Here is a 19,475-nt window from a genome sequence, read left to right on the forward strand (position 1 = left end):
TGCACACTAAACACATTTCCTGGCTATATTGTCTAATTCTGGAGTGAAAGTACCAGTTTGCAACGTGTGAACGGAACTGGGTGACATTCATTATACCAGGGCTAATAAGGCCAGAGTCTAGATTTGGTCACTATGAGATCCATTAGTTTTTCAAGGAAAATATTTTTTTTCTTTTCTTTTTCTTTTTTATAGAAGCCACAGCTAATACTCTTTTCCAAAAAATTCATGCCTTGGATATTCAGAATGTAAATACCTTGACCCAAATATCACAGCTATCGCCAAGCAAAAATCCTTGTTTGGATCACATATTGTAAACTTCTGTTTACCAGGTCAAGGGTAAAATTGAGACTCCAACTAGAAGTACTAATATTAATAAATAATAATAACACAATAATAAAGCTAATTGACTTAAGCTTTTATCCATGGAAATGTCTGCGTGAGAAGTTGCATAATGAAAGTGTCTGCTACCGCATTAGCTCTGAAGGTCTCAGCTGGACACCTGTATAAATTGCTTAAAAAACTCTTTTTCTAATTAAGTTATGTCTAAGTATCAATGTTTGAAGCTCTGTAGAAATTTAATTCACCTTCTTCCTAAGAACTATTTTTATCATCAAAAAGGAAAACAGAAACCTTGGATGGGAGCAGTTTATCCCAGTGTCTCATACTATGTTGAATTAAAGTGGTGGGAGTGGGCATCCTTGTCTCATTCCTGATCCTAAAGGAAGTGCTCTCAGCTTTTTTCTTCATGGAGTATAATGTTGGCTGTGTGTTTGCCACATACGGTCTTTATTATGTTGAGGTATGTTCCCTCTATAACCACTTTGTTGAGAGTTTTTACCATAAGTAGATATTAAATAATGTCAAAAGTTTTTCCACATCTTTTGAGATGATCATATGATTTTTATTCTGCAGTGTGTTAATGTGGTATAGAGCATTGACGCCAGTAGGCTGTGGTCAGCATGCATTTAACTTCTTCTACCTGGTGGGGTTTCAGTATCTGCAAAACAACTCAAGGATATGCTCAGAAAATTACCTATAGACCTTGAGGAGGAACTAAAGGTCCTTGACTTTGTTTTATGACTAAACTGTTATTATTTTGTCTTGCTTGACTGTTTTCCTTTGTTTCTGCATTTTCTCACTTTTCTGATTAAATTTGCTCTTTGGAACTCTGGGAAGTTGTAAAAGGCTAAAGGTTTTCTATACACAGGATGCAGGGGACAAGGGGGTGGGTGGTTCCTGCTCAGTTTCTATAAGATAAAATTTACCATCCAGTCCATATAGTAGCACCTGAATGAATGTTCTTTGCTGTATTTTAAGTTTCATCTCATCTAACAACAAGAATTGGAGGATAAAGTAGCTAATAATGAACCCATGTTTCAGATTCTGCTTTTCACAAGAAAAAACTTTTCTTTTCTCTCCCAGCCTTTGCACTCACTGGCTGGAATACGTAGCCAGCACATGCAGTTTCTTCTGCAACACCATGATGGCAGTTCAGTCTTGCCACTTGTATAAATCAGTTTAGAAAATGCTTGGAGAAGATCATTTTTTCAGTCACATTAAAAAATTGCAGAAGTGAATAAGCAAGGAATAAAATATGTTATCGTCACTGTGGAAAACAGTTTGGCCTCTTCTTAGAAGTTAAACATACACTTACCAGACAACCAAGAAATCCTGGACCTAGAGTCTGTCATACAGAGTGAAGTAAGTCAGAAGAGAAAGACAAATACCGTAGGCTAACACATACATATGGAATTTAAGAAAAAAAAAATGTCATGAAGAACCTAGGGGTAAGACAGGAATAAAGATACAGACCTACTAGAGAATGGACTTGAGGATATGGGGAGGGAGATGGGTAAGCTGTGACAAAGTGAGAGAGTGGCATGGACGTATATACACTACCAGACGTAAAATAGATAGCTAGTGGGAAGCAGCCACATAGCACAGGGAGATCAGCTCGGTGCTTTGTGACCGCCTGGAGGGGTGAGATAGGGAGGGTGGGAGGGAGGGAGACACAAGAGGGAAGAGATATGAGAACATATGTATATGTATAACTGATTCACTTTATTATAAAACAGAAACTAACACACCATTGTAAAGCAATTATACTCCAATAAAGATGTAAAAAAAAAAAAAAGTATCCCTGAAGTATCTTGGAGAGGTAAAGTTTGGAGTTATTTATTCGTTTGGTTTAATTATTTGCATTTTAAAATTAGGTTCACTATCATTTATTCCCAGTGATTTTAAGTGTTTAAATTGCCTTTCATCTACTCTAAAATAATTGAGCTACTAAGACTACAAACATCAATTTCTACACTTTTTACATTTTCTTTGTGCAAATATGTATGACTTTAAGAAGAGGAAAAAGGTAACTTTATTACTTTAAAGGTGAAAAATGAGAAATAATTTTATGGAAGTTTAGTTGAAGAGTTAAAACATAAAATTCTACAAAATTTAAAACCATGCAATATTTCAGTATGCAATTCATGTTCAGTTTGTCAAATCTATAGCATTTCATTCTAATGCCATAGTCAGAGTTGAACTGTCTCATCATGCCTGGAGGAAGATTTTTGTCAATTAACTGATTAACGTTTCAATACTGATGAAAAGCACATTCTCAACTGACTTTTTAAATGTTTTAAAATAAAGCTAAGCCATGTATCCTTTTTTACGCTGTACTGAGAAACTGAAATCATGCATTGGCTTCAAATGGTTGATCTGTATGTGTAAAAGTTTGTGTTTACTCATTCTCATTAAAGATCTTTATTTCTAAGAATAGAGGCTGTTTTCTCTCTAGATCTATAAGTTCTCTCAAACAGCACTATTCTTATTAAGGAACTAAATAAGCGATGATGATTAAGCAGTGGTTAATGTTTTTAACATGTCTACATTTCTGCTGTAAATTACAATTTTTTTTTACTTTCATATTCATGAAATGGTTCCCTATTTCATGTCTGTTGCAATCATCTACTGGTTTTATGACACATGATAACAACATAACAGTTGCAGGTATTCAGATGAATTAAGTCATAAACACCTCTGGGAACAAGAATGAAGGCATTTCTTAATTAAATGTTTTATAGCCCTGAAAAATAAGGTAACACACTGTACTTGTATATATTTGGTTCCAAACATAAGAAATAAAGGTTTAGAAAAAATAATTTAATGTTTTTCATCAATAAATAATGTTTACATAATCGAACTAAAACAAATATTTATATCAAGTAAATAAGATTTGGGTAGCAGAGGAAGTAGCTACACGCAAGGAACCAAATTTTCATTGCTTTACACTCATAAATAGCTGTTTTTTATAAGTATTCTACCTCAAATTATTTAGGTTATTTAGGTTAGACCTTATGAAATTTTTTTTGTATGAAAAAAATTAAAGAGCAACAATTTCAAATAGTTCACCCTTACAGACTATAACACAGAAAGCAATAAAGTGTCATCCAATTTGCTCCGATATTGTTTATTTTGTATTTCATCTAATCTTCACAGAAATTCTGCAAATCAGATATATTTTATTATCCCCATTTTTTCTATGGCTTATTAAGACTACAAACTGTTAAGGGGTGAAGCCAGGATTTGAAGCTAAGCTTGTCTGTAGGCAGAGCACATCCTCCTGTCATTTCTGCACTACTGTGCCTCAAAGATGAGAGAATGGTCCAGCCAGATATGGGGAGCACATTGTCCCCTTTACTGTGTCTGGAATTTCCTCCATTGTTATTTGGTGAAACCTATAAAATTTTAATATTCTGAACAATGACTGTGTCCTCTACATGAAAACAGGATTGTTTTGAAAGCTTTGAGAATTAGGTGGCTTTCTGCTGCATAGCTTACTTATTTCTTCAGTTCTTTGTTGTTAGTTCTTTTATTATGGCTGTTCATAGACTTAGAGGAACTGCTTTATTCCTGGCTTCCATGATTCAGGAACTGTCCTGCTCCCTCAATCATTCTTTTGCTTAGAGGATGCTTATCCAGATTAAGCAGAGTTACCTTTTGAACTGAAGGCATCCAAGAGAGTGGTAAGAACTTATTAAACAAAAAAACAGCAGTTTGAGCACAATGAATTTCAAAGAGTGAGATGTGTAGAACCATCATATTTAACTTGATTACAGGTAAGAATTTCATGTTCTAGTCATGTTTTAGGATCAGCAAACAGATCTCATCTCCCACCTCCTGAGGTGCTGTTCATCAGAAGACATAAATCCTCTGACTACTCCCCTCCCCTACACATGCTCCGTGTACCCCAGAAAAAAAGATTTTCCCTATTAAACATGCTAGTGATTGCTGTGTGACTCTCTGAAACTTGGCTTAATTACAGTAGGCAAAGTGAAGACTTGAGAAATCATCTTGGTCAGAAAGAAAACAGAAGTGTGCTGATGAGTAGAAGATACACCACCATCAACCAAGATGTCTATAATAATTCATCTACTTGATAGTTGATCAGCATTTGACTCTTCTTTGCCTGCATTATCCCAGGGCATGACTCCTGAGACTTCAGGAATGTATCTCAGCTCTTTGTGTATTAATAATCTAAATAACCTCTGTGAGAGAAGAAGTAAGCAAGATGGAACCAAGTCTAATGTAGTCTTTGTCCTTTCAATCTGACATAAAAAAAGATAAAACTTCCAGATAAACCCTGTTCTAAGGGAAAGTTGACTCATCCCTGCCCCCACCATCTCTGGGCATCATTTTTCCTTAAGATCACTCCTTTTTATTCGGAAGACATGACAGGAGAAAGTTCGCATCGCCAAGATGAGAGATGAAAAAATTACCGTCAAAAATCATCTTATCTTATGATTCCCAAGTCCTCAGTTACCAGGGGAGATTGTGAAAAATTCATATTTCCTTGGAAACAACCCAAATATCCATAAACTGATAAATTAATAAATAAAATGCAATATATATATGTGTATATATGTATATATACACACAATGGAATATTATCCAACAATAAAAAACAAACTATTTTTACATACTATGACATGAATGGACTTTAAAAACATTACGTTGCTCAGTCACCAACAAATATATATTTTGTTTCTAAAACACATGATTCTTGTTACACTAAATGTCCAAAACAGGCAAATATATAGAAATAGAAAGTAGATGACTGGTTGTCTAGGGCTAGAGAGAGGGTATTTGGGGAGAAATAGAGATTGACTGCTAATAATACATTTTCTTTTGTGGATAATAAAAATATTCTAAAATTTATTGTGGTGGTGGTTGCACAACTCTGTTGATATATTAAAAACTATAGAAGTGGGACTTCCCTGGTGGTAGTGGTTAAGAATCCACCTGCCAATGCAGGGGACACGGGTTCAATCCCTGGTCTGGGAAGATCCCACATGCCGCAGAGCAACTAAGCCTGTGCGCCACAACTACTGAGCCTGCTCTCTAGAGTCCACGAGCCACAACTACTGGAGCCCCCATGCCACAACTACTGAAGCCCGTGGGTCTAAAGCACATGCTCCACAACAAAGAGAAGCCACTGCAATGAGAAGCCTGTTCACTGCAACGAAGAGTAGCCCCCTCTCGCCACAACTAGAGAAAGCCCGCGTGCAGCAACGAAGACCCAACACAACCAAAAATAAATTAATTAATTAAAAAAAAACATAGAAGCATACACTTTAAATGGGTAAGTCATATGGTATATGAATTTTATCTCAATAAAGAGTATCTTTAAAATGGAAATTTAAAACAAATACCATATGTTCTTTATCTGGTAAATGTATATCAGATATTGCATATAAGTTTATCCTCTTGCTCCAAAAGCAATGTCTTTTAAAACAACAAAAATTGTGGGAAAATAAACAATCTTGAGTAGCATCCTTATTTTTAATTTTTTAGGTTAGCAATAAAATTGGCTTGATGTATGGCTAGTTAAAATATCTGTCACTGTTCAGAAATCTCTATGCCTTTTCCTGTGTCTCTTAGCACAAACTGCTTGAATAGCTACCCCCAAACAGCATTTCAAAGTTATTTTTAAAAAATATTGACAATGAAAAAAGCAGAAAGGTTTGACTGTCTCAAGTGTAAATAAAACTTCGTATTTCATTTTGTGTGATTACTTCAATCATTTCAAAGCAATAATAACTGGATACCAAAGCAGTATCATTCCAAATAGTCAAGTCTGTCCCAAAATGTCTGACAGCTCTGTGACATAACAACATTGATGTATAAATTGTCATTTTAGTTATCATCAGCCTAAAGTACTAATAGGGAAAAAGCCATATTCTTGAAAAGGTGCTTTTGGTCCTGGATCTAGCTGAAGACTTTTGGTTGAGGGAAGAAAGGAAGCAATTTTTGCTTTGAAAGATTTGTGGATCAGCATTTTAATACCACCAAATTAAGAGATCTTATCATTGCCACATGGCCAGATGGTTGCATTGTTAGAAGCTGCAGAAATAAGGAATTGGTTTTCTTCTAAGATAATACATATGTATATATTGGTCATAGTAAACATTCAAATGCCTAGATGCCAAAGGCAATTTGACATCATGTTTTTTAACATTTTCTAAGCAGGATCTCCATAAGAATGATTTCCTTAATAGATTTTAGCTGAATTCAGGAGAGATGAAAACATACCTGGGAAAGAAAATCAAAGGTCCCACATCCTGGGCTAAAACTCCATCGTCATACATCCTTTTGCACAGGATTTGCCTTTAGTGAGTGCACCATGCAATGGCATTTCTCGACTGTTGCATTTGACTCTCTGAACAATCCAAAATGTTGACTGAAATGAATACATGATAAAATAAAACTGTCCACATACAATATAAGTTTGAGTCTGACAATCATCACCAGTTCTTTTTCTGTGGGTCAATTCAAAGAGTCAAACATGAATTTTTTACGTTATGTATAGTATTGTTTTTGTTTGACTTAATTTGTATTGAAATAAAACCATTAAATACAGTTAACTTACAAAAGTTGTTATGAATTACAATCCACTTAAAATTATTGTTTCTTATTTTAATAAGGTTTAAGGTTAACCTCTTTCTCATAGTAGTTTTTTACCAAAATATATCTTATATCACTAATAAACCGTCATAGTAAAATTTTATTTTTAAACAGGTCTACGTGGTCCTCCATTTATGAAACTAGACTTATAAGTAAAATAAACAATTGAGATTCCTTGACTAAATAATCTATAAAAACTAAACAGAGAAAACAATGTATTGCCTACAAACATTAAAATGTTAACTATTTATGAATACCTTTGAAGAATATTTTATTAGATTATTTAAAAGTCAAAATTATAAAGTGGCATCATTTTCTCAGTGATTCTTATTCCGATAACATTTCATTTTAAAACCATAATAATGACAGAAGAGAGGCTTTGAATTTAAAAGTTATGGACAACCACAAAATTAGCCTTTAGGCAAGAAAAGAGATGTTTGTGTTCTCTCGGTGATGATGTTGTGTTTTCATCTGCTACGGCTGAATATGTTTGCAGATGCTCTAAACAAGGGCGTGTGCAGACACAGAGTGGAATGTACTTTATATGAAGAGAAAGGAACTTTCAGTCCAAGAAAAACGTTACTATCTTTTATGTGTATTTATTACCAATTATGGTTCTCAACTTTTTGCCTATTTCTATTTTTTTTAGCAAATCCTTATTCACGGGATAAAGAAGCCAATCTAAGCACTTTAAACAATATCAATAGCTGGATTAATATTAGCCCAGTTAATTATCCGATAACTTCTCTATTTAATCCCTTGCATACTTGTTGGAAGAAAACTATGTAATAAATAAGGAAAATATTTATTTAAAATAACTTATTACTTATGTAATAAAATTATTACACCTATCACCTGTGACAGTGCTTTCACTTCATTCATGCATGTACATTTATCAGCAAGGATTTATTGAGCACCTATCAAGTGCCAAGTTATGCTAAGCACTAAGAATACAGTAATGACCAGGACCTGCCCTCATGAGCTAATAATCCAGTCAAGGCTGAAGGAAATGAACTGTGTTTAAAAGCAAAGGTAATTAAACAAACATGCCTACTTTAAAAAAATATCTTTCCCTGTATCATTTGACATATTTGGATTTGCACATTCAGGCATTTTACAGTTAACTCAATAACATCACTCCAGATTGAGACAGAGTCAACACAGAGTAGTTACGTCTTATTCCTAATTGGCTGATGTCTCAGACATACAGCCTCAACCTCCCTGCCCACGGTGCTCTTTCCAGACCCTGAGGGACCCCTTTCAATACTCAGCCCATTAAACCGTAATGAATAATGTCCCAGGCTTTAATATTTTAATCACACATAACACTCACCCTAAGCCTCTAGAAATTTTAACTTCCCATTACCAAGTTTCCTTATATCCTCCTGTAATAACATGGAAGCGGCCTCGTTTGTAAGAAAGGAAATACCTAACTCTAACCCACAGGTCTCCCTCAATTCTTACTGCACAGGAACTGTATCACAAAATTATGACTTCCTCTTTCATTTGACTCTTTTTAAAAAGTCTGCTATTATTACCAGAGTCTTTTATTGTGCAGAAAGAAAGGCATTTTGTCCACCCACTTTGATCACACTCTGGAGTTTCTCAAGGAAGCTTCTCTCGCCTTGGACTTCACAGCCTCTGTCTTCTCCCTCTACTCAGCCTGTGCTTAAAACAGAGCCTCTTAGCATTACCCAACAGGTGCTGATCAGGGGAAAACCATCCATGCACTGTTTGTGTCATTTTCCCTCTTCTGCTTTTAAATGTGTCCTGCCTGCCTTCCAAGCTTACTTCAAATCCAGCTTCTCTGAGATGCCATTTGTGATGGGTCCCCTTTTCCCAACTTCCTTTACCAGCACACAGGCCTGTCACTTCTGTAGCACTTCATGTTCATCGTGTTAGGGATGTGTTCTGCTTTCAGCAGACCATAACTCCCTGAGAGAAAGAAAAATACTTGTTTGTCTTCTCAGCACCTGACACCAAGCCATAAACCTCGGAGACGTAGAGCACATAGTCCCCTCATCAACCTACACAACCGCTACCCCATACCCACCAATCCCCAGCCCTTCTGGACGGTCTTGTCTTATACTCTCCACTTGGAGTTCAGCAACGGAAGATGGCTAAATCTCAAGTAAACAGCCCACGGTCATAGAGGGTGAGCATAAGCTAAGAGCATTCTCATCACAGAGAACATTTCACCATGAAGTGCACTTACTGTAAAACTATCAAAGCTTAAAATTTAGGACTCCTTGGTTGCATAGAACCCACTCCCAGGTACTCACATGGTTGTATGTTTGTGTGATTTTCAAAGTGAAGACATTTTAACTGCAACTGTCTCCTCCCATTCAGACTCTCACTACATCTTAGCTCTTCTCGTGTGGAGGGTCATCAGAGTGACCACAGACATGTGTGTGGTCTAGCTTAAGGGAAATTGAGTAGATTAGTGTTTACATGAGATATATTTATGTTGCTTGAGATCACTTTCATGTATAGTTAAGTGACTGCTAGCCATCCACATGTAGGAATGGCTTCCTGAATGCCCCCATCATGGACTCAGCCAGACATTGCTGCTTGAAGATTTTAGATCAGAGACAGTTTCACAATATGAGGTGTCCTACCATCCCCAATACCAGAAACATAAAATAGTGAAGAGAAAAGAAGGTTTATGTGCCAGAAGCTAGTCTGTGGAGAACTCTTCCAGTCACCAAACATGTAAAATTATAAATACGAGACGGGCTTCTCTTTGGTGCCTAGAAAACACAGAAGTCCTTTCCTGGTGGGAAATTGGATAATACAGCATTGAAAATTATAAATGAACCATGAACTTTTTTTTCTTTTTTAACAGGACTCAAACAAAAGAGAATTTATCCAAATTTTTATGTTTGTAGAGCACAAACTTGTAATGGTATTAAAATGAATGAATATATAACAAGCCATATAGGAAAGAAATTATGTAGTGGTTTCTCACTAAATTTGACAACACCTGGAAAATGTATAAGATATTATCAATAAAAGTTTGCGAAGTTGAAAAAACTTAAATCAACAGTATTAAAGACTAAATTATCTTTCGATTCTCTTTAGAGAAAATGATGTCGTAAAACTGCTTTTATATGAAGAGATGATCAGAGTATGGGGCCAAAAATGTAGAGAAAAAGGATCATGGAGGTGCACTGGGCAGTTTACTAATTAAAATATCATTTTTCTGAAAGCTCTCATGTTTGTGGTATTTGTCAGTCTATTTTTATTTTTTAATTAAATTTTTATTGGAGTGTAGTTGCTTTACAATTTTTTTAACGTTTTTATTGGAGTATAATTGCTTTACAATGGTGTGTTAGTTTCTACTTTATACTGAAATGAATCTGTTATACATATACATATATCCGTATATCTCTTCCCTCTTGCGTCTCCCTCCCACCCTCCCTATCCTACCCCTCTAGCTGGTCACAAAGCACCGAGCTGATCTCCCTGTGCTATGCGACTGCTTCCCACTAGCTGTTTTACATCTGGTAGTGTATATATGTCCATGCCACTCTCTCACTTCGTCCCAGCTTACCCTTCCCTCTCCCTGTGTCCTCAAGTCCATTTTCTAGTAGGTCTGCGTGTTTATTCCCGTCTTGCCCCTAGGTTCTTCGTGACTTTTTTTTTTTTTTAGATTCCATATATATGTGTTAGCATATGGTATTTGTTTTTCTCCTTCTGACTTACTTCAATCTTTTTGACAGACTCTAGGTCCATCCACCTCACTACAAATAACTCAATTTCGTTCCTTTTTATGGCTGAGTAATATTCCATTGTATATATGTGCCACATCTTCTTTATCCATTCATCCGTCGATAGACACTTAGGTTGCTTCCATGTCCTGGCTATTGTAAATAGAGCTGCAATGAACATTTTGGTACATGACTCTTTTTGAATTATGGTTTTCTCAGGGTATATACCCAGTAGTGGGATTCCTGGGTCATATGGTAGTTCTATTTTTAGTTTTTTAAGTAACCTCCAAACTGTTCTCCACAGTGGCTGTATCGATTTACATTCCCACCAACAGTGCAAGAGGGTTCCCTTTTCTCCACACCCTCTCCAGCATTTATTGTTTGTAGATTTTTTGATGATGGCCATTCTGTGAGGTGTGAGGTGACATCACATTGTAGTTTTGATTTGCGTTTCTCTCATGATTAAAGATGTTGAGCATCCTTTCATGTGTTTGTTGGCAATCTGTATATCTTCTTTGGAGAAATGTCTGTTTAGGTCTTCTGCCCATTTTTGGATTGGGTTGTTTGTTTTTTTGATATTGAGCTGCATGAGCTGCTTATAAATTTTGGAGATTAAGCCTTTGTCAGTTGCTTCATTGTCAAATATTTTCTCCCATTTTGAGGGTTGTCTTTTGGTCTTGTTTATGGTTTCCTTTGCTGCGCAAAACTTTTAAGTTTCATTAGGTCCCATTTGTTTATTTTTGTTTTTATTTCCATTACTTTAGGGGGTGGGTCCAAAAGGATCTTGCTGTGATTTATGTCATAGAGTGTTCTGCCTATGTTTTCCTCTAAGAGTTTGATAGTGTCTGGCCTTACATTTAGGTCTTTAATCCATTTTGAGTTTATTTTTGTGTATGATGTTAGGGAGTGTTCTAATTTCATTCTTTTACATGTAGCTGTCCAGTTTTCCCAGCACCACTTATTGAAGAGGCTATCTTTTCTCCATTGTATATTCTTGCCTCCTTTATCAAAGATAAGGTGACCATATGTGTGTGGGTTTATCTCTGGGCTTTCTATTGTCAGTCTTTTTAAATTTGAGATTTTTTTGTGATTTCTTTTCTCCTTCTAAATAAATAAATATTCACGTTCACGTCTAATTTAGAATTTTGAATTTCATCATTCTTTTTCTAAAAGAAGGTCTCCTAAAATTGGATGTACATCAGGCCCTAAAAACCTCCCCTACCACCAAGCTGCAGAAATATATACAAACTAAATAAAAGCAAGTGGTTGGTTTATGTCTTGCTTTGTTTTGGTCTTGGCCCAGCTAGCAAGTATGGACGGTTTCCTCCGAATATAGGTAGAGTTTCACATTGTAGCAGAAAATTAATGAAAAAATTGTTCATCTTCAGAAACTAAAGACAATATTGGAGGGCAGATAAGTGGTTATTATAGATGCTTTTCTTTGGTCTCTCTGCTTTGCCCTCTCCCACTGGGAAATAAGATAATAGAGCTTTGTGATGCCCAGGGGCCAGGTAATGCAACTTTCTTTAAGGTGAATGGAAAATTGTCTAATCAATTCAATAACTGTCATCCCAGCTGCATGTGAAGAAAAGTCCCTGAGTACTAATGGATATTGAACCAGTTTTCCAAGGGCAAAGTAACTATCATTATATGAATATTCTCAAACTCCTCTAGATCATGAACCCCTTCCAAGCATCACCTACTATTTATGCTTCCATTTGCATTGTCTGCAAAAGAACTCAGGCCTGAATCTTCCCTGTTTACCCATCTTATTAACCCAAAAGAAGAGAACCTCTGAATGAGAGTGAGGGTGGCATTTCATGCCCTTCCTTGCCCCAAATGCCCATTGAGTTATTCTTAAGAAGAAATACTGTAGGATGCACTGTGAAGATATTTTGAGCCCAGGAAACTTGAAGAAATCTCCCAATACTTGGGATAAAGACAGTAGAGATCTTTACACTTCAGCAGTATATAACCATTTTAGTTTTTAAGGCCTTTCCCAAAATCTTTCAATTATAGTTCTTTTTCCCTCAAAAAGAAAAAGAATGGACTCTAAGAAACCATGACCTCAAACGACTAACTGAAATCAGAAACCCCCATATGCTTGCAGGCATCTACTTAAGTCCAAACGTCTGACTAAATACCCAGATAATTAATGTTCTCATCCAGTTTTGTATGATCAAATCGACATGTTAGGAATAAAAACCTTTGAATGATTTTTAGTAAAATATTGTAAAACTTCATTTGCATGACCTCATTTAACATGAACCTTCCAAGACCTTATTTCTAACACTTTTCTTATCCAGGACTTTGCTGCAACCAGACTCCCTCCCTGCTTCTTTACAGGGCATTGCTCTTTCCTACCTCCAAATATTACTCATACTATCTGACCTCCCAGGGACGTCAGCCTCTTTCCTTACCCACCAAAATCCTATTCATCTCTCAATAACGTATCTCGTCTCTTTGCAAATTTTCTTCTCACCGTTCCCATCTGAATGCCCATGGTGGTTTGTTTAATCTATGTGATGTGTTTAAACTGTACAATTCTTTTACTGTTGCTCTGAATTATTATTTAATCTTGTAGCTGTTGTTTTCATACTCTTACGTATTCAAACACTTATTTAAGATAGCTACAGAAGAGGTAAACTCTACAACAAGATGAAATACATTAAAATTAACTAAAACAATGAGACAGAGAAATCCATTGATCGTACATGATATGAACAGTGGTGGAGAAAGGGAGCAGGAAATAAGAGGAAAGAGGGAAACAGCAAGAAGTGTTTGTTGCAATTATAAACAGAGGTTGAGAGTATTACAAATCTTTTTCCTATTTCATGAGATTTGACAACACTTTATAAACCTGAAGATTTTCTTGGGACTGTTACACTGGTTCCATACAAAGGGACTTTGTTTTGTTTGTCGGGCCATGAAAGACGGAGGGCATTTGGTGGGATCAGTTGGAACTATGAGTAGGAATTGGGTGCAGACGCCCAAAGGTAAGATGGCTGTCTCTAGGCCAGATCAACTACACAAGATATGTACGACTCTCTAATCATTTGCCCCAAACTAATTCCTGCTTTCTTCAAAAATGACTGTCATGGGGCTTCCCTGGTGGCGCAGTGGTTGAGAATCTGCCTGCTAATGCAGGGGACACGGGTTCGAGCTCTGGTCTGGGAGGATCCCACATGCTGCGGAGCAACTAAGCTCGTGAGCCACAACTACTGAGCCTGCGCGTCTGGAGCCTGTGCTCCGCAACAGGAGAGGCCGCCATAGTGAGAGGCCCGCGCACCGCGATGAAGAGCGGCCTCAGCTTGCCACAACTAGAGAGAGCTCTCGCACAGAAACGAAGATGCAGCACAGCAAAAATTAATTAATTAATTAATAAACTCCTACCCCCAACATCTTTTAAAAAAAAAAATGACTGTCATGTTTTTCACTTAATTGACAATATTTGCCCTCTTTCCCAGGTCTGCTTTGTGAACCTGGACGTGAACAAGGATGCATGCAGTACAGAGCACCTGCAGCAGGTAGCACTGGGAACTGGGCTCTCTGGGAACTCACTTCAAGGACTGGCTGTACTGATGAGAGAACTAACATGACTCCACTTAAATGATGCTCACTTTGTAGGAGACTCTTTAATTAGGTGGTTTCATCACAGCCCATCTCCCTGACCCCTTTCCTGTCACTTTCCTACACAGCTTGCCCTCCTTATATTTGTGAAACTTGCTTTTCCCAGTAGACAGATGCTTTCTCCTGCCTGCCAGTGCCTAGGGGTGGCTTTTCTACTCTTCCCTTCTCCACTCTCAAACACTCTGTCTGTGATGACTTTTCCAAGGTTTTTGCAAAACCCGCTTGATACCAGCTAGCTCTTCCCTCTGCTTTGTCCTTCCTGCTGCTTTCATCAAATGTTTTATATCTAACCTCAGTTTCCTAGCCCTACACTCATCTAGGACTCAAACTTTTTGCACTCTGCAGCAGCTAAATGTTCCAAGCTCATCCAAGGTTGTAAGATCCTGATGTAAATCCTTGACAGCATGCAACAACTTGAAGGCCCACTCAATCCTTCGGAACTAGAGCCTGTGGTTACAGTGGGAAGGATTCATTCCCAAAGATGAAGATGGTTTGATTTCACTATTTGGTGTAACACTCTTTAATGAATAAAAGCACACCATTTGCCACTTGATTATCACACTATGGTAGACCTGCAGTTACTCAGTTACTCCTGCAATGTTCTCTTCTTGATGATGTTGCACCTGAAGTTCTCCAGCTCAATTGCCCATACAGATTATTTATTATTGACTTCCACTGAGCTCCAAAATAGCACTCATCAGTGTAGTACTGGAGAGATCGTCAAAAGAAATTGTACATATAATTTCATTTGATGGAATTATGGTGCAGAGTACATCAAAGAGAGAGCAGGAAGGACCAAAGCAATTGACATCTTAAGAACTGTGTTTCCATCAAACTTTATGACATAGAAAAGACGCATTATAACTTAACAGCATTTTTTCCTACTCATTTCTCTGATTAATGTGATCTTCATGAAAACAAAACTGTTTCAGCAGTGATCTTTGGGACAGCTATTACAGTATTTAAATATGCAAATAGATTACAGATATTAATTTTTAAATATATGTGAAATGGAAATTTAGTAATATTATGGAAATCACATTTTTAGAATCTATAAAATGCATATGTAGATGTGTATTTCTAATTAATCTGTGCTGTGTATGAATCTCTTAGTATTCCCTGCTTGTGTTCTCAGGTTTTGATATTCTTTTGTTTGATATGTAAAAGAAAATTAAGTATATATGTCTACCACAATAAAAGACTAAAGCAAAAAGAAATAAAAAGAACATTGTATTTAACGCACTTAGGTGTGATTTGAGACCACCTTCTGCTATGCCTAAGGGTATACATAAACTGAATAAGCTACATAAAGGTGTTCAAGGAACTCATCTCATCTTCTCTGGATCTGAGGCTACTTATGAGTGAAAGGAAAGTAATAGTGGTACAATCCATATAGGGGTGTTGCAGTGATTGAAGATAGTAATGTAACATATGTACAGTCCTTAATGGTGCCTTGTAATCAATACATACAGAAAAATCAATGTTAGTAATTATTTTATTATTAATATTATTGTTGACTTTATTAGAACACATCATTATTAGTTAACGGGTTTCTTATTCAAGGATTTAAAGGAAAAAGTTCCCAAACTATCATGTATAACTGTGGTGTCACAATAATCATTAAGTGTTTACTTCGGAAAACTTAGAAGTAAAAATGTTTAAATCTTTATGTTTAGGAAATTTTCTATTCCCGTCTAAACCTTATGCTTCAATTTTATACAATCTCTTCTAGTAATAATCTTAATAGATTAAGTAATCTATATTATGCATTGTTACTGAGTATATTATTTTTACAAGTAAAATAATTTTGGGGTAGTATTTTGGAAGTGAAAATAAAACATCTAAGCTAATAAAGATTCTTGTTCTACAGAAATTGGTCAATGTCTCACCAGATCTTCCAAAACTTATCAGCTCCATGAACGTCCAAAAGCCAAAAGAAAATGAAATTGTCCTCCTAAGTGGGTTAACATCTGGAAATCTCCAGGCAGATTTTGAAGTTTCTCAGGTAAGAAATATAAGCTCTTGATAACCTATTCACTAGTAATAAGTTATCTGTGGTCAGCTCTTGACACAAATCAGTACAAGGCCCAAATAGATGCTATACATAGACTCTCATAGCATAAGAATCAAAAATGTCCTTGTATTCAAGAATAGGCTTTACTTGTATTTCTCTTAAATATTGCCCCTCATAGCTTGACAGAGTTTTCCTTACATCAACTCCTGACATGTGTTATCTTCTCAAGTTTATGGTGCTGAGTTGCACTTAAACTAAAGCAGACACACTAGGCATTGGTTGGTTAGCTTGGTTTTCTACAAACCTACCGGATAATCAAAAACAGAATTGTCTTCTGTTTCAGGAACAATAGCCAAATTCTAATTCATACCTTGTGGTCCTAGAATCGCACAATTTCTTCTTTCCAGATACTATTTATTTCTTAGGATATATCATACCAGCCAAGCTAATAAATATAGGATAGGGCTTCCCTGGTGGCGCAGTGGTTGAGAGTCCGCCTGCCGATGCAGGGGATGCAGGTTCATGCCCCTGTCCGGGAGGATCCCACATGCCGCGGAGCGGCTGGGCCCGTGAGCCATGGCCGCTGAGCCTGCACGTCCGGAGCCTGTGCTCCGCAACGGGAGAGGCCACAACAGTGAGAGGCCCGCATACCGCAAAAAAAAAAAAAAAAAAAAAAAAAAAAAAAGGATAGCAGCCCCAAAGATGGAAATGGAGTTTCCTAGGCCCAGAAATGAAGTTCCCAGAATAAAAGAAGATTACTGAAAATAAAGTAGAATTTAAAATACTATTATTATCATTCAATCTACTAATGTTCATTATTAGATATATCATTATAACACTGAAGAAAACTTTAAAATTTTAAATTGGTTAACCAATTTACAGAAAAACACATGAAAGATTTCTAAAGACATACTGTATAAAAGACCGCAAATTTTCTCAAATAAGGTATGTTGATAGTGATAGCTCCAGTTTAAAATAATGAGCATGTGTTTTCCTCTAACAAATTTCTCTTCCTTGTGTTTTAGTTTTGCTGGAACGTTTTTAAATCTTCTTTTATTCTTTAATCCTTCAAAATATCAAAAAATTCAGAGGTCCATCCACTATTTCTTGCCGTACTCCAGATACTCAATGAAAATCTACACACAGCCTGTTACAATTTGCTCATCAAGCCTAGAACAAAATTCTTCCTCGTCAATCTAATGACACATTTCCTTAGTGAGAAAAATGAATTGTTGGAAAAGAGAATAAACAGCTCTAAGTATCCTCTCTTTGTACTAGGCAAAACCATGATAACCAAAAGCAATTTTCAAAGCTTAGTTTTAAGAGTGGTTTCGGCACCAGGCCTGTCAGTAACGATTTCTAATTAAACTCTCCGTGAGGAGAGTTGGAAAGAACACAGGAATTGGAGTCCAGCAGACCTGGATTGCATTGCTGGCTCTTTCACGTTATATTTCTGTGACTTTGAAAGGATCGGTCAGCCTTTCTGTGCTTCTGATTTCTCATCTGTAACAGAGCAGTAGCAACAGACACCTCATAGAAAATTGTTCACATTAAAGGTCATAAGGTATGCAGACACCTAGTAGACTATCATAAAAATTATATAATAATATCCGCCATTATTTTACAGGCTCCATTGTTTGCCATCATTTACCTAAGACTCTCAGGATGGTTATTTACTTTCAAGAAGATTGTAAAGAAAATACATTTTCTTCCTAAGGGTACCACAGCGGTGTAACATTGAATGTTTAATAACAACCTCCTTTCCCTAAGCCTATCTTGAAGTATTATTTAACTGCTCATATTGCTTTCTTAACATTTCTTTTGATTCCTACCCCATTTCACTTTGTTATTTATATTTAGGCTAAATGATAGGAAATGACAATATGCAATAATCTTGACCTGCAAATCTGACAACTTCTTACGGTTCAACTTTATTTTTATTCATGTCTGATCTACTGGGAGTATGTTATGCTCCAACCCCTAGAGTAATTATTTGATTCATGTTTGTACCTCCCAGCATACCTTGCATATAATAGGCACTCAGAAAGTATCTATCAAATTTCACTTTAGTATATTATGTCTGAATTCAGTGGAAAGAAAATTAATCAAGCCAGCTCTCATTACTCTATAGCAGTGGGTCCTCACCATTTAGGGGAGCACAGATCCTTCGTGAATTTCATAAAAGATATAGACCAATACTTCTCAAATGTTAATGCATGTTGGAATCACCAAAAGATTCCTTGAAAATGCAGATTCTGATTTAGTAGGTCTGGGGTGGAGTCTGAGATTATACATTTGTAACAAGCTCCCATGTGTTGCTGAGGCTGCTAGTACACTACCCACACTTTGAAAGGCAAGATTATGGACCACCTTCCTTGAGAACAGACCTAATCACATAAGCACAGAGATAAGTTCTATTTCTGAGCCCCCTAGGGATCCCTGGACCCTTAGAGAATTACTGAATTTTTCATTTTATAATCATCTGTCCTAGAATTACTCTAATTATAATATGCAATCAAAGAGATTGATAAATGATATTTATGTCAGAAAAAGATAAACTCCAGAAATACAGTATAAATGTCTACGTGTATGTGTTCCTCTGCATATACACATCCTCACAGCTCACACACACACATACATTCAGACTCAAGGATTCTAAAATGTCAAGTTAACTAGGATGAGACTTAAGTAACTCCAACCACAGTCAGCATGTTTTAAATAATCCCGTTGACATAAAATATTTCCAAACATTTTGAATTCCATTTGAGATAAGTTTATTTCGCTTCCCTTTGTCCACTAACTGTTGTTTCCATTCAGATAATTTTCTCTTAAAAATTACTATAAATAAGCATATTGTTCCTCTTACAGGAACGTTTTCATTTTTGTAATGCACAAGACATGTCTGTGATTTACTAGTAATCTGTGCGTGGGCAATCGAAACTTTTTTTTACTGCTATTCTAATGAATAACACTATGAAAAGTGAAAATGTGTCGCAGAGAATAGGGAGAGGGTCTGTAACCCTGGAACTGAACAGAATTAACAGGTCTCGGTGGGACACCAGCCAACGATTTGACCTCCTTCACTGCTGTCCCCATATGCCCATCCTTTAGACAGAATTCGTTCACTTCCAGGGGATTTCTTTAAATCTCATTTGGGCTAC

At 36.4% G+C, this 19,475-nt stretch overlaps 1 protein-coding gene across 3 annotated transcripts in view; it reads left to right on the forward strand.

Moving 5' to 3' along the window:
- The window catches only part of SPHKAP (SPHK1 interactor, AKAP domain containing), a 123,507-nt gene that overhangs the window by 67,198 nt on the left and 36,834 nt on the right, over positions 1-19,475 (forward strand). For all 3 annotated transcript variants that reach the window (XM_060301757.1, XM_060301756.1, XM_030855375.2), the window contains exons 4-5: positions 14,138-14,197; positions 16,171-16,305. In XM_060301757.1, the coding sequence (XP_060157740.1) occupies positions 14,138-14,197; positions 16,171-16,305 (195 nt within the window). The remainder of the gene's footprint in view (positions 1-14,137; positions 14,198-16,170; positions 16,306-19,475) is intronic.

The sequence above is a fragment of the Globicephala melas genome, chromosome 7 (genome assembly GCF_963455315.2).
Source record: "Globicephala melas chromosome 7, mGloMel1.2, whole genome shotgun sequence".
Classification (NCBI taxonomy): Eukaryota; Metazoa; Chordata; class Mammalia; order Artiodactyla; family Delphinidae; genus Globicephala; species Globicephala melas.